The 21,595-nt window shown below is 36.2% G+C and overlaps 3 protein-coding genes across 3 annotated transcripts; all 3 read right to left on the bottom strand.

The window, feature by feature from the left end:
- Window positions 1-3,843: 3,843 nt before the first annotated feature.
- bcap29 (B-cell receptor-associated protein 29) lies at window positions 3,844-9,694 on the bottom strand. Its single transcript, XM_015390971.1, has 8 exons — window positions 9,579-9,694; window positions 9,079-9,179; window positions 6,935-7,035; window positions 5,451-5,598; window positions 5,235-5,370; window positions 5,010-5,112; window positions 4,481-4,581; window positions 3,844-4,243 (listed from the first exon to the last, which is right to left on the bottom strand). The coding sequence occupies exons 2-8, from the start codon at window positions 9,168-9,170 to the stop codon at window positions 4,208-4,210; spliced, it is 717 nt and encodes a 238-aa protein (XP_015246457.1). The 5' UTR covers window positions 9,171-9,179; window positions 9,579-9,694; the 3' UTR covers window positions 3,844-4,207.
- A 1,283-nt stretch (window positions 9,695-10,977) lies between these two features.
- dus4l (dihydrouridine synthase 4-like) lies at window positions 10,978-15,173 on the bottom strand. The gene is made up of 6 exons (XM_015390973.1): window positions 14,911-15,173; window positions 14,708-14,829; window positions 14,474-14,591; window positions 13,282-13,404; window positions 11,637-11,863; window positions 10,978-11,546 (listed from the first exon to the last, which is right to left on the bottom strand). The coding sequence occupies exons 1-6, from the start codon at window positions 15,006-15,008 to the stop codon at window positions 11,281-11,283; spliced, it is 954 nt and encodes a 317-aa protein (XP_015246459.1). The 5' UTR covers window positions 15,009-15,173; the 3' UTR covers window positions 10,978-11,280.
- Window positions 15,174-19,080: 3,907 nt separating this feature from the next.
- Window positions 19,081-21,031, bottom strand: LOC107095014 (filamin-interacting protein FAM101B-like; the record flags this gene model as incomplete). Its single annotated transcript, XM_015390968.1, has 2 exons — window positions 19,081-20,647; window positions 20,940-21,031. Coding segments are annotated over 2 exons (411 nt in total), but the record flags the coding sequence as incomplete, so codon positions are not given.
- Window positions 21,032-21,595: the final 564 nt, after the last annotated feature.

The raw sequence follows: 21,595 nt of genomic DNA, 5'->3' as shown, positions 1-21,595 counted from the left end.
AAAATCAGTGGTTTCTGATCAGTTGATAAAAAAACAATTAAATGCTGACTTTGTGCCATTCCTTAATTTTTAATCAGATCAGTCCTGAATTATTCAGCTAATCAAAATGAGTAGAACAATATAAACCAGGTTTTTCTAACAAAATACATATGGTTTTAATTTCCATTAAAGCTCAATATATCAATGAGGAAAGCTTAGCATTTTTGTATGATTTTTTTTTCTTTTTTTTTTTTTTGGTATAAAAACTGTAAAAAATAACTTGTCCCCTACAGATTTCTTAAGATTTTACTTTTCTTTTTATGTCAGGCTTGTATGTTTTGGATTGTTGCAGGTTATATTACAGCATCTACTGATCTGAAGTCATAATTTAGTCAAAGCCACTCAAAAACCTTTAGTTTTGTTGTTTTTGTTTTACTCTGATGGTCTGGACCCATCACACTACTACCACTATGGCTGTCGGTATGACAGTATTTTATTGAAATACTTTGAAAAATGTAATACTGCAGAACTATTTTCCAATAGTTTGATTTTCAATCCTAAAGCATCTTTATGAACATTTTGGGAAGAAAGTTGGTGTTTTAGGTCAGCAGTTTTTATGATGCCATTTCTGCACAGAACCATGAATGCTGATCTTAGCTGAGACTGCAGTGCTATGGATGTATGGATGCTGCTTTGGATTCTCTAGTGATTGTCTTAATAACCCACCAATTAACTCTTTGAGTCATTTCAGTAGGCTGGTCACTCCAAGAAAGGCTGCTGTGTATTTTTTTTATCTTGTTTTTGATTACTTAATGTTGTCATGTTCATTATAAGCAGGATTGAGTGGGAATTAGAACACCACTCGTCAAACTATGGATTTATATAACTTTTTTTCCCCAAAGATTCAGCGGGATCTTTAATAATTTTTTTAAAACATTTTTCTTTCTATTTCCCTGCTGATATTTTAATTTTCGCAAATATATGCGAACACCATAAAAAAAGACCTAACAGGTGGCAAAAATATGAATTACAAAAGCGGATTTGAAAGACTGACCAGATCCCATTCAGAAATATTTATCAAAGTTAAAAACATCAAACATACACTATATAGCCATAAGTATTTGCTCACCTGCCATGATTCTCATATGAGATTAAGTGTCATCCCATTCCTAATACATAGGGGTTTGATATAGTGTTGGACCCTTTAGAACAGCTTTAGCTCTCCTTGGAAGGCTGTCCAAAAGGTTTAACGAGTGTTTAAGGATTTTTTGACTCTTCTCCCAGAGGTGCATTTGTGAGGTCACACACTGATGTTGGACGAGAAGGACTGGCGCTTTAATTCATCCCAAAAGTGATCTGTCGGGCTGAGGTCAGGACTCCAGGCAGACCAGTCAAGTTCCTTCACATTAGATTCTTCCATCCATGTCTTTATGGACCTTCCTTTGTATTTTGGTGCTTAGTCATGTTGGAAGAGGAAGGAACAAGCTCCAAACTGTTCCCACAGAGTTGGGAGCTGGAATTTTCTTGGTTTGATGAAGGATTTATGGTTCCTTTCACTGGAACTAAGGGGTCAAGCCCAGCTTCTGCAAAACAGCCCCACACCATAATCCGCCCTCTACCTAACTTTAACACTGGCACAATGCGGTCAGACAGGTTCAGATCTCCTGGTAAATGCCAAACCCAGAATAATCCATCAGATTTCCAGATGGAAAAGAGTTATTTGTCACTCCAGAGAACGTGTCTCCACTGCCTTGGCCTGACCCCCTCCATTAGTTAACGTGGGTGAACAATTTGTAGCCGAGTTGCTGTCCTTCTCAAACACTTTCATATTCTTATGGTTCAGCTGATTGTGCGATATTTAGGGGAGAAAAACTTTCCCAGCTGGAGTTGTTGCACAGGTGGCATCACAGTTCCCCACTGGAGTTCATTGAGCTCCTGAGAGCGACCCATTCTTTCACAGATGTCTGTAACCACTGTCTGCATGTCTGGGTGCTTGATTTTATACACCTGTGGTTATGGAAGTGATTAAAACACCTGATGCCAATCATCTGGATGAGTGAGCAAGTCATTTTAGGCTATATAAAGTATCTTTAAAGCTCTACTGGTTACATCATTTAGATTCATTTTCGTATATATATTTGTTAGTAGACATGCATACACTGTAAGCTATCTTCCTGCTACTGCCAATAAAAGTGTTTAAAATAAAACACATTTCTAAATTGGGTATTTTCCTAAACACATTAAGTCACATTAAGCCAAGAGGGGGTTTTGTTTCAAATTAAAATAATTTTAAAAAGCATTTTCTTGTGGTTTAGTTATAAAACATCATTTAAATCTAAATCTCAATCTGCTCAAATTTTTCTCTTTTTGTTAAACTGCTCCAGTCCTTCAGTTGGGATGAATTCTCTGATTTCATTATGTTTTAGTTACATATAACATCAGAACATGTCATATAAATTGTGACATGATGCTTCGGAGGGAATTTTTTTTTTCTCCACCGCTTCTGTTAAATTATGTATTATTTGTTTTCACCATTTCTGAAATTTTGTAACCTGAGATGTTACAGTTTAGCAGTGGGATTCTGCAGAATTGTCTTACCAATTTTCTCTGATTTTTGTTTTGCTGAACAAATTTTATGAACCAAAAAAACTGTATGCGAAGAGTTTGGAAGAATCAGGTTTGGAGAAACTCCAGAAACAGGTTTAACTCACATGGTGATAAAATTGTGTCTTTTTTTTGTATAAAGGGTTTGATGCTGGCTTAATCTGTGTTTGAGTGTTTTATGCAGGATTGAGAACATTTTGTGGGATTGTAAAATCATTCAACTACCAAATCAGATGCTACGGTGGTTTTTTTGGCAAGGATTAAAGATTTGAAAGCATGGGTATCTTTATCACAAAATCTTATCAGTTAAATGTTTTTTAGGTGATGTCTAAAAATATTTATATTTTGAAAGAAAAAAAGGTTTTATTTTCACTGTCTAATCTATTTTAAGTGTTTTTTCCTGTTGTCTGTTGGTTATTTGACTCAATTTCAGGCACAGTGAAATAGATGCAGACACAAACTGAAAGAAAACCAATAATATAAAAGGCATTCAGCTGCATTAGAGTAACCAGACTGTAAATATATATCTTGGATTATTTTTGTAAAATGTGAATATCATACATGTCAATCAGTAATAAAACTTTACTATCAAAAATAATGCCATGGCTGTGGTAGTGTTTATCAATGAAAGGAACAAAGCAAAGGATAACCAAACCTATTTTTTATTAAAGACCAGCTGAAAAGGCACTTCAGTCCAATGTCTTTGTACAAAAGAAGCAAACACAACCTGATAAGGTCATACAAATCATGTTGTGAATTACTAAAATAACTAGCATAGAGAACAAGAAATCTTTAAACAGTGACATATCTTAACTAATGTAACCAAAAAAATTATCTAAAGAAAGATGATCAAACATTCATGTTTTTTTTTTTTTTTTCAAACATAACTGTGAAAGGCAGTGCAATGACTAGACATGTAGGGAACATGTTGGAACTAAAATCTTTTTTGTCATATTTTCATTTAACCCATAGTTGTTAAGGGTCATATTTTATCCAATAAACTCTGTTTACATGTGACAAAATTTATTCAGTATTAACAGTTAAAGGTAAAAACAAAATCAAGAAAATGTGCTTAACATCTCAAAATGTGGTAGAATCTCATTTCACTGGATGGGAGGAAACATTGGCTGAAATGCAGCAGAAATGTGAAGAAGCCTCATCTAGGGTAAGGTCTACCTGCAAGCATCCTTGGCAGATCAGCATGTACATGCAGAAATATTCATTTAAAATCACTGCTAGAAATAAGTGGGGGTTTTTTTCTTTTACAAACGCACGCTGATCTGTGTGAAGGGCTTGAATTATCAACTCCAACTGGAAAGCATTCATCTTAATTTAACTCGTTATGCGCTCTGTGATCAAATAACTATCCCCTTCATCCTGCATAATGTGCTGGCTGATTGCTTTCAGCTAAAAATGTTTTACTTATGCTAGAGAGGAAATATGAAGAACCATTTAACTATAAAAACAAATATTCACCCAAGTGTAAACCTTTAATATTAGTCTAAGGTTTCCTCTTTAGAGAATCCAACCCAGCTTTAATAACGTAAACGGTGACAGCATACTGGATGGATGCCATGTGTTTTAACGGCTTTCTTGATGATTTGAGAAAGTTGCACCATCGCCACTAGTCGTCCTTTTTGTTCCCATCATCGTACCGATTCTGAAAAAAATATAAATCATGATATTAAATACGAAAAAAAAGAATGCAGTAAACATAAAAAAATTCATTGAGATGATATTTGTATTTTTATTGTACTAAATACCAGGGAAAATACCAGAACTACATGACTGGCAGCAGAATGACGCCACATTAAAGATGAAATAATGAGAAACTTGTGTATCTATCTGTGGTTTGCTTGGTGCATTGAATCAGTGTTGCTAAATGTTTTGTTCTGACCTGGAGGTCCTGATGTTCCTTCAGCAGCCTCTCATACTCCCGGCCGAGTCCTTCCATCTTCACCTTCATTTCATCGGCCTCTGACTGAGATTTCTTCAAGGCTGCAAAGAGATGCAATCGCACATCAGAACAGGGAAGACTCTGTAAATGTACCTGCTTCCCCAGGAAATTTAGATCATAATAAAATAAATAACTACATTAACATGATGTGTAGTGAGATTAATCCTTGGATTTTGTTTTCCTGATCACTTTAACTAATAAACTGAACGTTGCAACACAGACATTCTTAGATTTACCAGAATAAATCATCCGTTACAATTTTTCTATTTCTATTCTTTCTTTCAAAATTACACACACAAACAATTGTCAAGAATCCAAGAAATGTTTATTCATTCCTTAGATGAAATAAATTCCAGATCATATTGAATATTTTATTAGGCTGGTTGGTTATGTAACATTAAAGTCTTTTAAAGTACCTTCTACTTGTTACAATGCAAACTAATAGACTGATGTGGACAAAGAAACTCACCTTCACCAGAGGTTTTCAGCTCATCTTTCAGTTTCCCCACTTCCTTTCTCAACAGCTCCATGCCCTCTGCTGTTGCCTTATCACCCACTCCTTCCATCAGGGTCTGAAATTAAAGCGAAGTCTAAGTTTATCACTCAGTGAAAGATTAACATTAATTCACCAAGTAAACTAATTTAAAAAAAATACTTTGTGGCATGATCTAGTACCTGTATATGTGAGGCTTACCTGTTTCAGCTGCTCGTTATCTTTCTTGTAGTTCTCTGCGGCTTTATTAGCGTTATCAGCCTGAGTTTGGAGAGCAGCTGTTGTCCCAGACACAGCCGCTAACTGGTTAATTAAAGTGATCAATCGCTTCATAACCCTGTAAACAACAACACAGCATGAGGACAGCATGGTCTCCAACTGGGTTTGGGTTTACAGTACATGAATGCAGACACCCACAGCCAGAGAAAAACTGCAAAACCAGAGATGTAGAGGTTCCTCTGAGCCCGGAAAAGCTTCATGTGCAGGTGGTCAAACATGTTTGGTTGAACCTTTGCATCTGTGCCAATCTCTCTACTTGAGTATTTCCTGACTTCACGAACGGCATCTAAAAAAGAAAAGATGAGAAGTTTTGAGAACGCAGATATTTTTGAGTTATGCCCAAAATGAAGCGTGGTCTGCACTATGTTATTCCACGCCACAACACAAGAGGGACAATCATGAAGTAGCTGTGGGTCTAGATACGGACGAGGCGGTGAGGAAGTGGGGGCAAGTTTGTGCAAAAACTGAGGGACATGAGAGCGAAAAAGAGCGGGGATCCAGGTGGAAAAAGGGTCCCAGCGTTCTCGCGCACCTCGCTCTTCTAGCTGGTCCAACTTCACATGTTGTTTTCCACAATGGCGGTCATACAAACAAAACTACAGGAAATACGGATAGTGTAGAACGAATGTAGGTTTAACCAATCAGAGGCCTCCTGTCTGCGGTCACCTACAATTTTGGAGAGCTGCAGCAGAGTGTCTTCGGCAGGGGCACATTTGTAATTACTGCGACACATGCAGACAACCTGGTTTCTGAGTATAAATCAGCATTTTGTCTGGAAATTTGAACCAGCAAGTCTTTTAGGTCCTTTCCTTTTTTTTCCCTCTGCAGCTCAACAGTCTGGTCTAAAGTGAAGAGTGCAATAAAACACAAAGGCTAATAAGCAGGGCCTTTGATGATTAAAGAAAAAAATAGAAAAATCTATGCCATTTTCACTTGAAAGTTGGATAAAAGGGAATAATCATCAACGATACGCTTTATGTTAATGAAAAGCTGCAGCACACTGCAAATCTTAAGCTTGAAGGTCGCTCCGATTGGTTGTTTCTGACAGGAAGTGGGACTAGTATGAGGAGCCTGATTTTCATTGACAGATTATTTGTCCCAGATTACACAGTCATGACTTAATTACAGTTTTTAAGAATATGTGAAAACACATTTTGACTCAGGTTCTAGTCTTTTTAAAACTTTTTCATTTTGAACTTTTGTAGATAAACTCATTCAAACCAGATTTATTTTTCACGTTAAAAGAGGCTGTAGCCTTAGGTTTTTCACTAATTCATTTCTGCTTTGACAATGTTTTGCAGCAGTCATAAAATCAATGATTTCCAATAATCTTTAATAATCTGCTATAGTTAGACAGAATGTTCTAAATCCAGATTAAATTAAAATCAATAAGAGGCAATAATCTGACATGGTTTAGAAGAGTGAATATATATATATATATATATATAGTGAACTGTAAAAGAAAAACTGACACTTTATGATTATATATTTCCACATTTCATCCAAAATACTGAATCGTTTCACTACGGGTACACGCTGGAAGTGAGACGGGGCTAAAATGCAACGGGTTGGTTGTAAGGACGGGCAAAGGGGTGGACTAAGTCAGAGCCATTAATTCTTACCCAGAAAGAGAACAATAAGGATTATGATCATAGTGAGAAAAACTTTGTTCCAGAATTTAGCCATCCAGTTCCAAATTCTCAGCTGGAAGATGCTCTGCCATCTGCAAGGGAATAAAAGAAACATGTTTGAGATTTGGGGGTAATGTAGAAATATTAAATAGATGATCTGGCCAAAAGAATATAACACTAAGCAACATTTTCACATTTAAAGATAACAAAAAACATTTCCATGTGTATCTCAGTGGAATTTCAACATCAGAATGACATTATAGATGTTATCTCTTTTTCCAAAGCATCATGGAGGCTTTGTGGCTTCAGGGAAATCATATTGGTAGAAGCAAATCCAAAGATGTTTCTTTGGACTGGAGAATATGCTGAACTCTGGCGTAGGGTGTCCAAGTAAAACCTGTAATTTTTCTTTTACAGTTCAACTCATTCAAAAATTAAATAACTAAATTGGATATCCAGCATTTTAAGTGTGCAAAGGTAAAACAAAGCACTTAAGTATCTTATGTTAATTGTTATGTTTGTCGTCTATCAAACTAAGTCAGTGAGGGTTGATAAATAGGGTTGAACAACATTTGTGTGCATTTTTCTCCACAAAAATGATAAAGTGAATGAATAACTGGAGATGCCTAGACTGGATATTTCAAAATCAAAATATATTCCAAGGTAAAAACTAAATTTTAGATTAACTTGTGGGGAACCCTACATCAGAAAGCTTTATTGAAAGCTACATTCTTTTTGCAAAATGTATAAAGAGGCACATAAGTGAAGAATTAGGTTTTAATGTAGTGCAGTATATTACAATGGAGGCCACTGAGATAGATTCCTCTAGAACTTGTCAAACGTTTCTCTACAAGCATCAAACATTTGCCTAGAGATGTAAATAACTCTTTGCCCTACAGCTATTTCCTTTATTTGGTTAATGATTGTTAGATGTGTATTGTTGGAAAATATGTTCTAGCAGGGATCGTCTTTTTTATTACTTTCTTTTCAGAAAGGAACAGTATTTGATATAATGTAAAAAACAAAACAAAGTAAATATCAGTAAATTGACATTTATGGTTGCGCAGTATAAGAACAAATATGTGATGGCGATACTATTGTGAAGATGATATAAAATTAAAAATAAGTATTTTCAATGTCTGCTTTCTCATCATATTATGATGCTTTCTGTAACCTTTTCTTGGGCATTTGTCACATAGTTAGCTGTGAGAAGCAACAGCTTTGAAAATCCATCTAACTTGCCAAATATCTGTATGATATACAAAGTCTGAATCCTCCAAGTGTGCTTACAGTGGTTGGAACAGCGCTCTGTTACTGTAACATTGCACACAGTAATGTCATGCAGCCTTATTGCTGATCATCCTTTGATTTCCAAATTAATATACGCCTTGAAATGCATTATTTTAAACTGCCTCAAATCTAAGGCCATGAAAATAAAAAAGGAAAAGGATTAGGGCCACTAGGGAAAAAAAAGGTAACTGATTTTTAAATTTCATTTCAGTATAATATGAGAAAAAAGTCAGAATTCTGAGATGAAAGTCAGAATTCTGACATTTTTCTCAGAATTCTGACTTTAAATCTCAGAATTCTAACTGTAAATCTCAGAATTTGGATCTTAATGTAGATGGGCACCATGAAGGAAGAGATGTGGGAGCACTGCGCTTCACTGACACAGATGTGAGTTGTTTGGGAGGGCCTGTAACACATTGATGGAAAATGACGGAATTAGGCAACTTTTTACGTGCCTGGGGGGTCCCCGGTGATGCTATTTCACTAATGGAAGAGCAGAAGGCGATTAAAACAAGAGAGCTAGTCTCTAAAACAGACATGGCTACACCTTGATGCTAACATGTTTGTCAGCTTTCAGAATTGTGGAATTTTTCCAATAATAAACTGAAATAATATTCAAAAATCAGTTAATTTTTTTTACTTTTTTTAAAATTTCCTCCGTAGTTTTATTTTACAGACAAAAAAAATGTCAGTTTGGAATTTAAATAAAAAATATGATGTGTGCATATTGAGTGTATTTATAGTAAAAGACAAAATCCTTCACTTCTACCATGATCTTTAAATGTCCAAAGTAAGTGTATTCTTTATCTCATTAAAGGTAGGGATTCAGGTCTCCTTATACCAACCTTCTGGCTGAGATGAAGGGTAAGCAGAGGATGAGGATGACGCCTATTTCTACATAGAGGAAGAGAGCCACGGCAGTCCACTGTAAGGTCATCTTTGTCTCCTGAAAATACCCAAAATAGGAAAGCTGAGGAAGAAAGCTCGCTCAACAAGTCGAACCAGCTTCAAAAATAATCATTCTAAGACACAGCAGTCAGAAGCTAAAGTCTTGCATAATGTGCTACTTAGCTAGTTTTCCAAGTAAAAAGATAACTTATAGGTTTACAGTTAAACAAAAAATTAAGGTGTCTCTTAATGAAAAAAGCGACTTATATGAAGAAAGGACACATGTCAAAACGTTTAAAATTAGCTAAATGGAACCACTATATCACAAGTCTAACCTCTAATCTACGTAACTGCTTCAGCTAAAGCTACCGTTAACTTGTAAATGAGAACGGTTAAAATGTCAAATAATAGTATAGAGGGTTTATTAGCGTTTTACTTTTAAACCTGCGAAACTTACCGATAAATTAACCAAACGCTAACGGAGGGGGGAGTTTCTGCTCAGAGAAAGTTTGTCTTCCTGTTTCACCTCTTCCTGTTCCAGACCTGACACATGCGATGCCTTCGTTTCTTAGTTGAAACTATACGTCGGCACGTCCGCCATATTGCGAGTGGCAAAAACAGTGGAAAAAAACGGCCAAACAACTGTTAACTACTCTTTAAGAATCCCTTAGCTTTAATATTACTGAAAATAAGATACAAGGTTAAAAAAATATACATTATCAACATATTACACCTGTAAATGTACCAAATAGATACCAGATAAGATACACACTTGTGAAAAAAAAAAAAAGTTTAAGAACGTTCAGTTATTTACGGAAGAGGATTAGGGCCACTGAAAAAAAAAAAAAAGGTAACTGATTTTTAAATTTTATTTCAGTTTAACATGGGAAAAAAGTCAGAATTCTGAATACTGAAATAAAAAAAAAAGTGGCCCTAATCCTCTTCTGTAATTATTACATTTAAAAAAATTTAAATGTAAATTGAGTCATTTTTTACTATTTTTCAAGGCTGCACTTTTAAAAAAGATGAAATTGTCTAGAGCAATTCCAAACAAAAAAATTTTTTGTTTTACACTTGTGTAAACAAAATGACAAATAAAACCTGTCTAAGTCTAATTGTTAGACCCTAGTATCGTAAAATTTCAAGCTTTTAGACATTTTTAAAAAAAAATGTGGTATTTTCTATACTTAGAAAAATTGTAAAAGAAAGGTGTAGACTACTTAAAATGGACTGAAAAAAAATGTATTTTGTAAATGATCATTTCTTTACAGAGCAAGGGAACCTCATGGTGTTGATACTCTGGAAATATATATATATATATATATATATATATATATATATATATATATATATATATAAGTGAAATTTGGATATGTAAATCTTTTCATTTAATATTAGATCAATATTTAATTTTAAATATATAATTTCCTATATGATATCAAGACCCTTTTGCTAATAGAATTTCAGATTGAACCGTCTACAGCTTAACCTAAAACCCTGTGAGTCGAGATACACATCCTACTGCTGAACAACCACTTTGCCACTCACAATATGGTGGAAATTGTGACGTACAAATGAGTCACATTGTGCAAATAAAATGCAAATATGTAGTGATCTTCTCATCAACTCTTAAGTTATTTTTCAAATAAACTGTGTTCAGTTTTTACATTAAAAGCAACATTTCAGCTGTATTGTCAAGACATTTAACACACTACTATTGCACTATAAATCCTTATTTGAAAACATTTTTCGCACAGAAAAAATGCTATTTTTAAATTACAAGTTCTTTAGCAACAATAGAAATAAGCAGAATATTCTACACATTGCTGGTTTTTATGAGAAACTCCACATGCCCATGTTTTAATGGCCGATATTACAAAACACCTCCAAAAAAAATCCAACCATTTCACATTAAGTTTTCCGGTTAACTTCCTACAATATACGTATTTTATGGTCAAATATTGTGCATTTATATTTATTCAATGGACAATAAACTGGATTCGGGAAACTAAATTCAGGTATAACTCTTTTGATATTTGAAATAAAAACATTTATACAGGAATTGGGAAAAGAAAAATGGAATAAAGGCAAAGATATGAAATTTTATTTGGCATAAAAACAGAAACATATAAACGTTAAATGAAAACATTCATGAATCCTTAACTTTTAAGATCTTGAACTGTGCCATACGTGTTCTGAAGGTAATCTATAACAGCAGAGGTACTAGATAGAGAATTGAAGACTTTTCTCTCAGGCTGGGAGCTGACCCTCTCCAGCATATAGATAAGATGATGGTGGAAACATGTGAATGGAGTGCCCTGTTCAATGGAAATGTCCACCCAGTCCCATATGCACTGCAACGGAGTATCCTCATACCCTGCAAACATGGCGGGGTTTGCCAGCAATCCTCGGGCAGCCATCACACCTGAGGGGTGCAGTCCAAACAAAAAAAGCATTAGCAATTAAAGACATGCTGACATCACTGAATGTATGACAGCTGGTCAAGCAAACATACCATCCACACCAGTAAGCTGGTGAGTAGACTCCACATCACGGAGGTACTTTATGTCTCCATTGGCAATGACAGGAACAGACACACTGTCTTTGATTGTCTTTATAGCGTCATAGTGAACTGGCTGGTGGCGTTCCTCTGCTGTTCGGCCATGGACCGTTATCCACGAGACACCGGCTGCCTCTGCTTTCTGACACAGATCCACTGTCCTCTTCAAGTCCTTGTGGATCCTGTGGGTGTGGCAGCGTCTTTAGAAAAAACACTGAAACGAACGGCCACTTCTAATTTCAGTACCAGGCCTAAAGGTGCTGTAGGAGATCTGGGAAAAACGGCTCCAGCAAGCTATATTTTTGAACACACACAGCCTGCCTCTCCCTTCAGACCACCCCTCGAAACCACCTCTTTAAAACACATGAACACGCATGCTGTTTGCAGCGCGTTTAGAGCAGCGTGTCTGAGCAGTGATGATGCAGAGCGCTATGATCACTCCTCTGAAACAGGTTATTAACGCTTAAATTAATTTAAAATGCCGAAATCTGCCGGCAAAATATGTTCGCTTTTATCATCCTGGTGCCTTCCAGCCGCCGCTGCAAACCGCTGTTTAATGGGATTCCTAGTGGCAGCGCACCGCCGCTGTAAGTGGGTCTGAGCGGCTCCGACAGAAATAATATTTGAAGGCAGAATGGTAATCTGGATGAACTGACTGTACTGACGATGTTTTCAGGTGGACTTTCTCACTTCAAAATAGATTCAAACTACTTTTTACCCACTGATCACAGCAAATATAGCTGCTATTGTTACAGGCAAAGAAAGGATAGGGTATCTCCATCCAACACGCATCAGACCTACTTTTTCCACCAAGCAGCTGGAGCAGCAGAGATGCGCATCAGAACTAAACTTGTACAAGCATCAAAAATGAAGCAACACGTGCGTTTTTGCTGCTATTGCTGCTTTAGGTATGAATGTAGCATTTCACTGCATTGAGGAGTCTATTCGATCATGTGTCAGGGTACGAACACAGAGGGGGGGGGGGACAAGCAGACGAGCATGACTGACATGTCATGAAACCAATCGTGTATAACGGACCGTCTTTTGTGATTGGTTGGGTTATTCATTGATTTCTCACTGTAGCGGTGACCGTTTATTTTAGTTTCACTTCCAGACCTTCTATTTTACTGCTTGCTAAGCAGCTGTGGGGAGATCTTTAAGGCACAGGGTAAAAAAAAATGAGTCAGAAAAGATCTCCTACTGCACCTTTAAGTATTCAAGTTTTTAAATGATCATGTCACCACAAGTGGAAGGAAAATAGAAAACATTTGATTTTTACAAAGAAATATTTAAAAATTAAGTTTGCCTCCATCAACTTCAAAGATCTCCATTTGCCTCAACTACAACAAAACATCTCTTGAGCCACATCTTTTTAAGCCTATCCTGAGATTAAACTAACACATATAGATTTTGTTTACAATGGTTGTCAAGGCTACCCATTGAACTAAATTTGATTTAGGAGTAATGGAATAAAGGAGACTAAATCCAAATTTTCCGTTGGTTTATCACATACAACTCTATGGAATCCCATTTGGATACTTTACCAAGTCCCTTTAAAGGTTGCATGACCTACGAGTTATCTTAGCCCTACAGGTTTTACCTTATTTTGATAGATGCGGTGTAGTTTGGGTTGTCCACTTGATTTCTGACGTGTCGCACCATGTCCTTTACAAGCTCAGGCTTGTTTATGAGACATGCACCGTAACCAGCTGACATAGCCCATCTAAAGAAACACAACAAACGAATTAATTAAAGGTTTACATGTATAAGAGAGCATAAAGTTGAATGCATTTGTTCTAACATAAAGACTCAAAACTAGGGTTGGGAATTGATAAGATTTTCATGATTCTGATTCCCTTATCGCTTCTGTGAAACGATTCGATTCCTTATCGATTCTCTTATCGATTCTGTGAAACAATGAACTTGGTAAGTGTTTGGTGACATTCGTCTACCTTCGCTTGAGACATTCTATTTTTGCCTGCCTCGGCGAAAACAGAAGGCAGTGAACGGGAGCTGCCAGCCTCTTAGCCAGCTAGGCTACCCGTCTCGTCACAGTCATCTATATCTAATGTAGAAGGCATCCGTTTAATGAAAAAGCATTACTGTACATCTTCGGAAAATAAACTCATCTCTCCCTGATTTAAATAAATGAGTGTCACCTTTCTCGCAGAGCACCTTCATAGCATGTTTAGTAACTCCAAAAAGAGGTAGGAAATGGGTTTATTTTCAGAAATTGCATATGATTTACTAGGAACCACATTAAGCACAGCAAGTGATATAAAACTAGCTTCTTAGCACCAGAGTTGCCTTCCATGGTGGTTGTAACTTTAGCTTCTGTCCGGAAGCATAAAAAACACGGCGTTCGTTAAAATGAATGCCAAGTTGTGTGCACAGGTTTTTCTGCATGTTGGATCCATTTCCTCCTGCGGATGTAATTGGCACTTTGCACTGATTGCAAAGCGCCTTGTTGCCATCTTTCTCTTCTTTAAAATGAAGCCAAACTTTCAACCGCTTTACCCGATGGGACGCCATTTTTTGGGTAAGTCGTGCTGCCCAGCACAGCTCTGGTGCTGCCTGGAACCGTTAAGAGAATCGTTAAGCCGGCTGCCAAACGGTGCCATGGAATTGGAACACACGGAACCTGTTCTTAACAGGAACAGGTTTTCGATTCCCATCCCCAGTCAAAACAGACTGGCATGTTTATGAGAAATTAATCACCTAAAATGAAAGTACTAAAGCATGAGTAAAAGCTATAATAGATAAGGCATTTTTTTCTCTCCCACTGGCATCACCTCTGAGGACAGCCACAGTTAAGATCAACTCCATCTGAGAAAGGGGCCACCACACAAGCTGCATCCGCCAAGGTCTGAGCATCATGGGCTGCAAACTGCACAATGAGGGGTCGATCACCTGAGAAAAAACATAACAACATATGATTATCACACTAATAAGTGCCACCAACTTTTGTTTACCATGCATTATGCAGGGTTATTACAGATTTAATAAATAATAGTTAGAGCACCTACGTTCATTGGTGGTAAACTCGCTGTCTCTGGCTTTGACAGATCGTAAGAAGTCAGTTGCTACAATCATTGGGGTGAAACAGACGTCACAGTTGTACTTCCTGACAAGAGATCTGAACGCTAACCTGTGAAAAAGATATGTTAACAACAACGGACACACTAAAAAAATGACATCACCGTCGGATCAAACTCGCAAAAGTCCTTACTTTGAATATCGAACCATAGGTGCACAGATCTTCAGCACTTTGCCCTGCTCAAACATGTCCATGATGCTGCTGCTGCTGTTTTCGTTGCCTGTTTTCATTCTTCACAGGTAACTTGTTAGCCACAAGCTAACAATTTGAACAGGGAATGGATCTATTCGATTTAAAATAAAAGACAAATGAACGGTCTGACATCTATATCATTAAAGTGAAGGTTGGTATCCAGCGTGGAATTCCTCTCTGTGGGCAAAACAAGCCGCCGTGGGTGTGTGAGTGGGTTTAACTGAGCTACAGAGACGTAGCGCATGGACGCCGGGAAACGTAGGCGTGGCTTCTAAAGTGAAACGTCACATAACGCGTCATTACATCCTTTATTTTTATTATTATCATTATATTTTTATCTTAATTTATTTTGGTCAGTGGAAGAATGTCTCATAAAGTACCAAACGTTACTAGAAAAAAAAAAAAAAAAAAGTGACGGTTTCACGCCTTGAGTTTTACGCCTACGTCATGATGCCTTCACGGTAGTATATCTAAAGAGGAAATTTCAGATCAACCCAAAAAAAGATTAAAAAATATATATCATATAAGAGGATGGGTAGAAAATAACGTACCAAGTTTCAAAAAATAAAAAATAAAAAATAAAATTAAATAAATAAATACATAAATAAACAATTATATATATATCAACTCATAAAGAAAATTTAAAGACTGGCGTAATTTCAGCACCGTATAAAGCATATTTGTTGCTTTATTTGTTTTTAGGTGCCCCTAAATAACATTGATTTCCCATGTTTTTCGTAAAAAAGAAAAGCACAGAAAAATAGACAGAAACTATCAATAAGTTATAGTTAACATACAGAGCTTAGGTGGACATGTATAAAGAGGATTTATTTAGATTTGGTTGTTTTCAGCAGTAGGTGATGAAAAGGAAAAAAAGAGATTGTGTAAAATAAATCAAGACAAAATTCAGACAAAATTTGCAAAAATGCTTTTAAGCTGGGTCCAGCTCAGTCTATTGGTTGCAAACAATTTAATGTGTGTTAATTAACACATTAAATGCTTTTAAATCATTACTTAAGCATGCAAAATTGCTCTCAATTCATTTGTTTTGGTTGTTTCATAGCCACTATATCCTCCTGACCATGGACGTCAGCTGACCCAATACTATACAGAGGCACAATAGGGTACCAAGTAAAATGCGAGCGCACAAGGCAAATGTTTATTTCAAAAAAGCATGGGCAGAGATGATTATTGCAAACACGCGAGCAATTATTTTATAGCACTTTATTTATTACTATAAAGCGTCATAAATAAATTGTACAATCAGATTGTTATCTTCTGCATCATTAAATATTTACCTGAACCAAACTGAATTGAATTGGCCCACTTGTGAACTTAACTTTATATCTCTAATCCACTACTGATGAAGGCACAATTTATCTTTATTAAATATCTGTCAACAAACATGAGCTTGAAAACTGAAAACTTCTAATGTGCAACTGTAAAAAAAAACACCTCTACATACGTACATGTCTGTGTTTACTATTTCTATTTGGGCCCATCCTATGATGGTGTGATGGTGATGATCCTATGAGGTGTGTATATATCATGACCAGAAATATGGGAGAGCTGGATGTTCATTTTTAGTAAACTGTAGCTACTCAGCCGGTGGCGGCTGGTGGAGTTTTCTCCAGGGGGGGCAATAAATTCAAAATAGACGTATACCAAAAACCAATCAAACATATACTAAGTTATCACACCAGTGTATTTAAACGAATGGCAACAACAAAAAACATTATAAAAACAAAACATTTCCAGGTTTACGTTTTGTACATAAATCTTGCCCTTCTGAGGCTTCGTGAAGGTAAATCTCTGTTTTGCATGGTTCAATATTGTGTCACAAACCTAAAAAAATAAAGTACCAGTTTAATAATGGAGAAGCTTTTAGTCAGCTTTATATTTTTTTATATATAAAAACTATTTATTTTCTGACAATGTGTTTATTTATGAGCAACTATGCAGATTAACAAACATCTAGAAAAAGTAAACTATATACTATTATTTTCCATGTGAATTCCAGATTGTTCTTTCTTCTTTAAAGTGAAATACTGTTCAATTTAATTTCATAAAAAAAATATCTGCACTCTTCTGGGCTCTTCCTCTGCAAAAACGTGCACAAATTTTCTCTACTCTCATAACATTCCTATACAACTTGAAAGTTTTATTCTACACTGAATATTTTCAAATTCATCTGTTTGGAATTGCACCTTATCACCATAAAAATTTCCTCCTACGTGTTAAAAAAACGTGGTAATAAACCCATTTTACACATTTTTTTTCAGTCCAGCCACACTTGAGAAAAAGTGTTTATTCATTAGAATTTTAGCTTGAGGTGTTATCTGGCTATACATCTCTTAAAACATTAAAACATATAAATATTTTAACTGTATAGAGGCATAAAGAAATTATCTCTTTAGTTACCATTTGAGATATAACCTAATTATCTTTATCACGTTCAAATGACAAGAAAGTTTTTTTGTTTTTTTTTAGAAATCAGGTAATTTCATTCCAAATTGCTGATGGAATCGCGGTGATTTTAGGGATCTGTCCAAGAATTGGTTAAGTGAGAAAATTCACACCTTCAGTGAGCCAAATTGACTTTCACACAGTGTTTATTTAGACTGAGCCAAACAACATTATGTAGTTCCAAACAAACAGCTTAGGCGCCAGTATTGTGCTGACTGAGAAGAAACAAAAACATAAAGAAGGTCCATCTCTTGGGAATTTTATACCACTGTGGTGCTGGAATTCCAGATGCCCTCCTGCATTTTGCACCTTTTCATTACTCAACATAGCCACAGGAGACATTTCTAACTCCTTAGTCTTTATTCCTGTTCTTTTTTTTCCATTTTTAGTGAACTGAAAAGTGCTGCTCTTACATCATAAGGTTTTCTTGAAATGACACACATTCACACTCCAAGTGAACCATTTCAGGGCCTGGATTTGAAATTGGCAGTTGTAACTCAGCCAGGGTACAGTTCTCTGATCCACTGGGTTCCAGGATAAGTTAACACCAGTGTGCCCCATAAACCAGACTGTTGCAGTTCAAATAATTTTAAAAGTATGTGAAAAACACTGTCACACTTTGTAAACTTGGCAAGTAGTAACTTATGACTGCCAGTTTCCAAGTAGGAAACTATTAAAGTGGGCATAAATGCAACCAATAGAACTGTGAGCCTATTCTACACATTTTGCAGTGATGGAAGAACGCCTGCCTTAAGCTTTCACTGACTGAGCTGCAAGGTCAAACCAAAGTCGATTTCCTTATTTGTACCCAAAAACTTGGTCAGTGAAGGTTAATTAGATTCTGATATGTGATGAGGATTAAATACAAGTTTTTAGTTCTTTTGCTTTTTCAAAAGGTGGAACTACTTTTTGGACTATCGTACCCAAATGGACAAAGGGAGTTACTCAGATGAGCTACAGCTTTATAAATACAGATTTATATTTTATTTTGTATTTATTTTGATTCCTTACTAACTTCCAGGCAACATATTTTTTTTTTAATTTAATAAATACTTAAAAGTAAAATAGTTTTTATTTTTTAATCAATTATTCTACTTTCCATGTTTGGACAATCTTTAAAACTTTGGACTGACAGGAGAACTCATGGTAAGACAGAATGCCCAAAGGATTAAAAGTCAAAGTCAAAAAAGGTTTGGGAAACACTGTTCTAGAAAACTACACATCCAGATGCCTAAAATGTACCTTTCATGCTTTAATGCACAAGAAAAACAGACCTGAGCCTCTTAGTTTTTACCATGCTTTTACACTATACAGTCACAAGAGGGCGCTGTAGTACAGCATAAAGATTTATACAATAAGACAAAAAAAAATTAACTTCCTCTCAAGCAAACAAAAAATTGATATAGAGCAACTTAATTTAAAAATATATATAAAAGTAAAACACAGATTGTACAGCTGAAAACTAATTTCAAATGTGTGGTGTTCAACTTTATGATTCTGTTAAATCTATTACGGTAGATTTGTTAATGGCAGCAGGAATATTTTTTTAAACTATGGTACATTTTTCCAAAGGTTAAATAGAAAACATTTCAAATAAGTGATAAGTAATCATAACTTATATAAAAAAAAAGACATTTCCACAACTGAACATGTGTTCCTTTTATTTTAACTACACATCCAACAAGTGATTGAATTAAAAAGCCACAAAAACATATGGCATTTCAAAAGAAATTGACAAAAAACAGAAATGGAAAGGGTATAATTATTAGCATTTAAAATCTCAACCTGAATAAATACAAATTTAAAAATCAAATCACAACAGCTAGAAAAGTAGTGGAATGTTTTAAGCCAGTGATTAGCGCACTTATTAATGAATACCTTACTTAGGTGCCATCTGTGCTACCTGGTTAATCAAAACGTACACACTAACAAACAGTACATCTTCATAGCATGCACAACACCAGAGTGGTACATGCATACTGCTTGGAATGAGTCATGTGAAGAGCTCTACTTTATGCTGTGCACCTAAACACAGAGTTCTCTAAAAATAAAAACAAGAATGCACAAGGCTTTGGAAAAGGACTTCAATTTGCACAGAACATGGAACTCATTTGTTAGCTGTTTAAGTCCTAGGTAACCTGCTAAATAATACTCTCATATCCAAACTAATTACACTGATCTAATTAGTTTTCTGAAAAGAAATGCCTCCTTAAAGCATTTAAAAGTGGTCTTTCTGCATGAATATGGGGAGTACTCCAGCTTCCTCCCACAGTCAACAAACATGACTGTTGGGTCTTCTCTAATTTGTTCTTAAGAGTGTGTGTGTGTGTGTGTGTGTGTGTGTGCATGGTTGTGTTGCCCTGCCATAGACTGGCGACCTGTGCGGGGTTTACCCCGCCTCAATTAAATGCCCATAAATATATAGAAAAACAATCTTAAACCCATTCTTATCTGTGCTATGGCTGAGCAGATCCTTCCAATCTTTAGCTTTGGAAAGAGACCAAAAGGAAGCTACACAACAGATCAGTGGCAAACATCCACATTAGCTTCAAAGCAAGCACAGCCCCCTCCTTCCAGAAAGAAGCTCTCTGATCAAGCAGGAACATCAGGGTAAACCAGAAAAAGAAACACTAGAATAAGAGTATTTGGTAGATGCTCCTATTTAGATTTTGAGTTTTAAAAGGCCTAAAGAGGGGGGCACAGCTGCTTTAACTGTGATTACCTCCAGCCCACTCAGGTCGGCTTGAAAAAAATAAAAACAGTGACCCAGAGGAAAAGAAATAGAGTCTATGGATGTTGCTGATCGTTCTAAGTAGAAATCAACAACTGAGCTTGAACTGACTTTCAGTGCATCTTCAGAGGGGGAGCATGGAGCCAAGATCTCCTCCTTCTTCACTGAGGCAGTCTACTGCCGCCAACCACCTCCAACTCCACACTGGACAAGAAACGCCTGGAGAGCCGGTGGGAGTCGTAGCTGAGCTCCGTTACATAGACAGTGCTGGTTTTCTTGGGGTAGATGATGGTGGTGCTCTTATAGCGGTGGGGTCGATGGCGGGGCTGGAAGTCCAGCTGGGTCTTGTAGTGGCGCCAAGTGCTGTGCGGCAAAGCAACTATTGTCTGCTGGTAGTGTTCGAGGCCCTGGCCCCATAGCTGGAGGGCCACGTTTTGAATGAAGTGACGTTTTGAGTCATAATTCACAAATGATGTGTATCTGGAGATCAGAGAACATTATAAGAACAAACATGATACTTATGAGTAAATAGAGCAAAATCAAATCAAATGTAAACAGCATTAAATAGATACACACTCAAATATTTTCATGCTATTATCATTTTATTACCCATTTAATATTTATGATTTGTGTATGAAATCATTAGAGCAACCCCTTTTTCTAAAAAACCTGTCCAGTAACATTTTAAATGCTCTTGGGAGCCTCTGGTGGGCCAGCATTGGGCCCTAGATAGCTGTACTGTATACATTTATGCCTTAGGCTTGTTCTCTACCTCAGTTCCTTTGGTGGTAACAGATCAATTGATATGCCTTCTCCAAAGGACAGAGGCTGCAGTTGCAGATTTCCAGCTGGTGCGAGTGAAATCTAATAAAGATAAAAAAAAAGAAGCAGCACAAATTACTTATTAACCAACATGTCACCTCATAAACCTTATTAAAGATCCTTAAAAGTTAGAATAATCGTCTGACCAAAGGTAACTCATACATTTAGGAGTCCTGTGTTCTTTTTGTACCAAATAAAACACAATCTGCTTTGTACACATTCTTAGAATTGTAGAATATTTCAGTCCAAGCTACAAATATTTTACTTTTAACAAGAAATAACCAAAGCAGTCCACCCTCTCAGCTTCAATTTAAGCTTTAGCTGCAATTTAAATGGCTACTTTAGCATTAGTAGCCACATGCAAAAGGTAATAGGGATCATCAACTATCCAGGAGCACCTGCTGCCACCCAGAACAATATGCCACTCTGAGGATGAGCCTTAATGCCACCATCAACAAAAACAAACAAAAACACTTCATATTAATTTTAAAGAACTGAAAGAAAACATTTGATTTAGTAAAGTTAGGGCTGCAACAAATTATTTTGCAATTCGGTTAATAATTAGATAGCTGATTAAAGAAGACTTTTTAAGAAATTAAACCAGAT

This window comes from Cyprinodon variegatus, unplaced genomic scaffold (genome assembly GCF_000732505.1).
Source record: "Cyprinodon variegatus isolate N-32 unplaced genomic scaffold, C_variegatus-1.0 Scaffold520, whole genome shotgun sequence".
Classification (NCBI taxonomy): domain Eukaryota; kingdom Metazoa; phylum Chordata; class Actinopteri; order Cyprinodontiformes; family Cyprinodontidae; genus Cyprinodon; species Cyprinodon variegatus.
The sequence above is the reverse complement of the archived record's forward strand: the minus strand, read 5'-3'. Positions and strand labels throughout refer to the sequence as shown.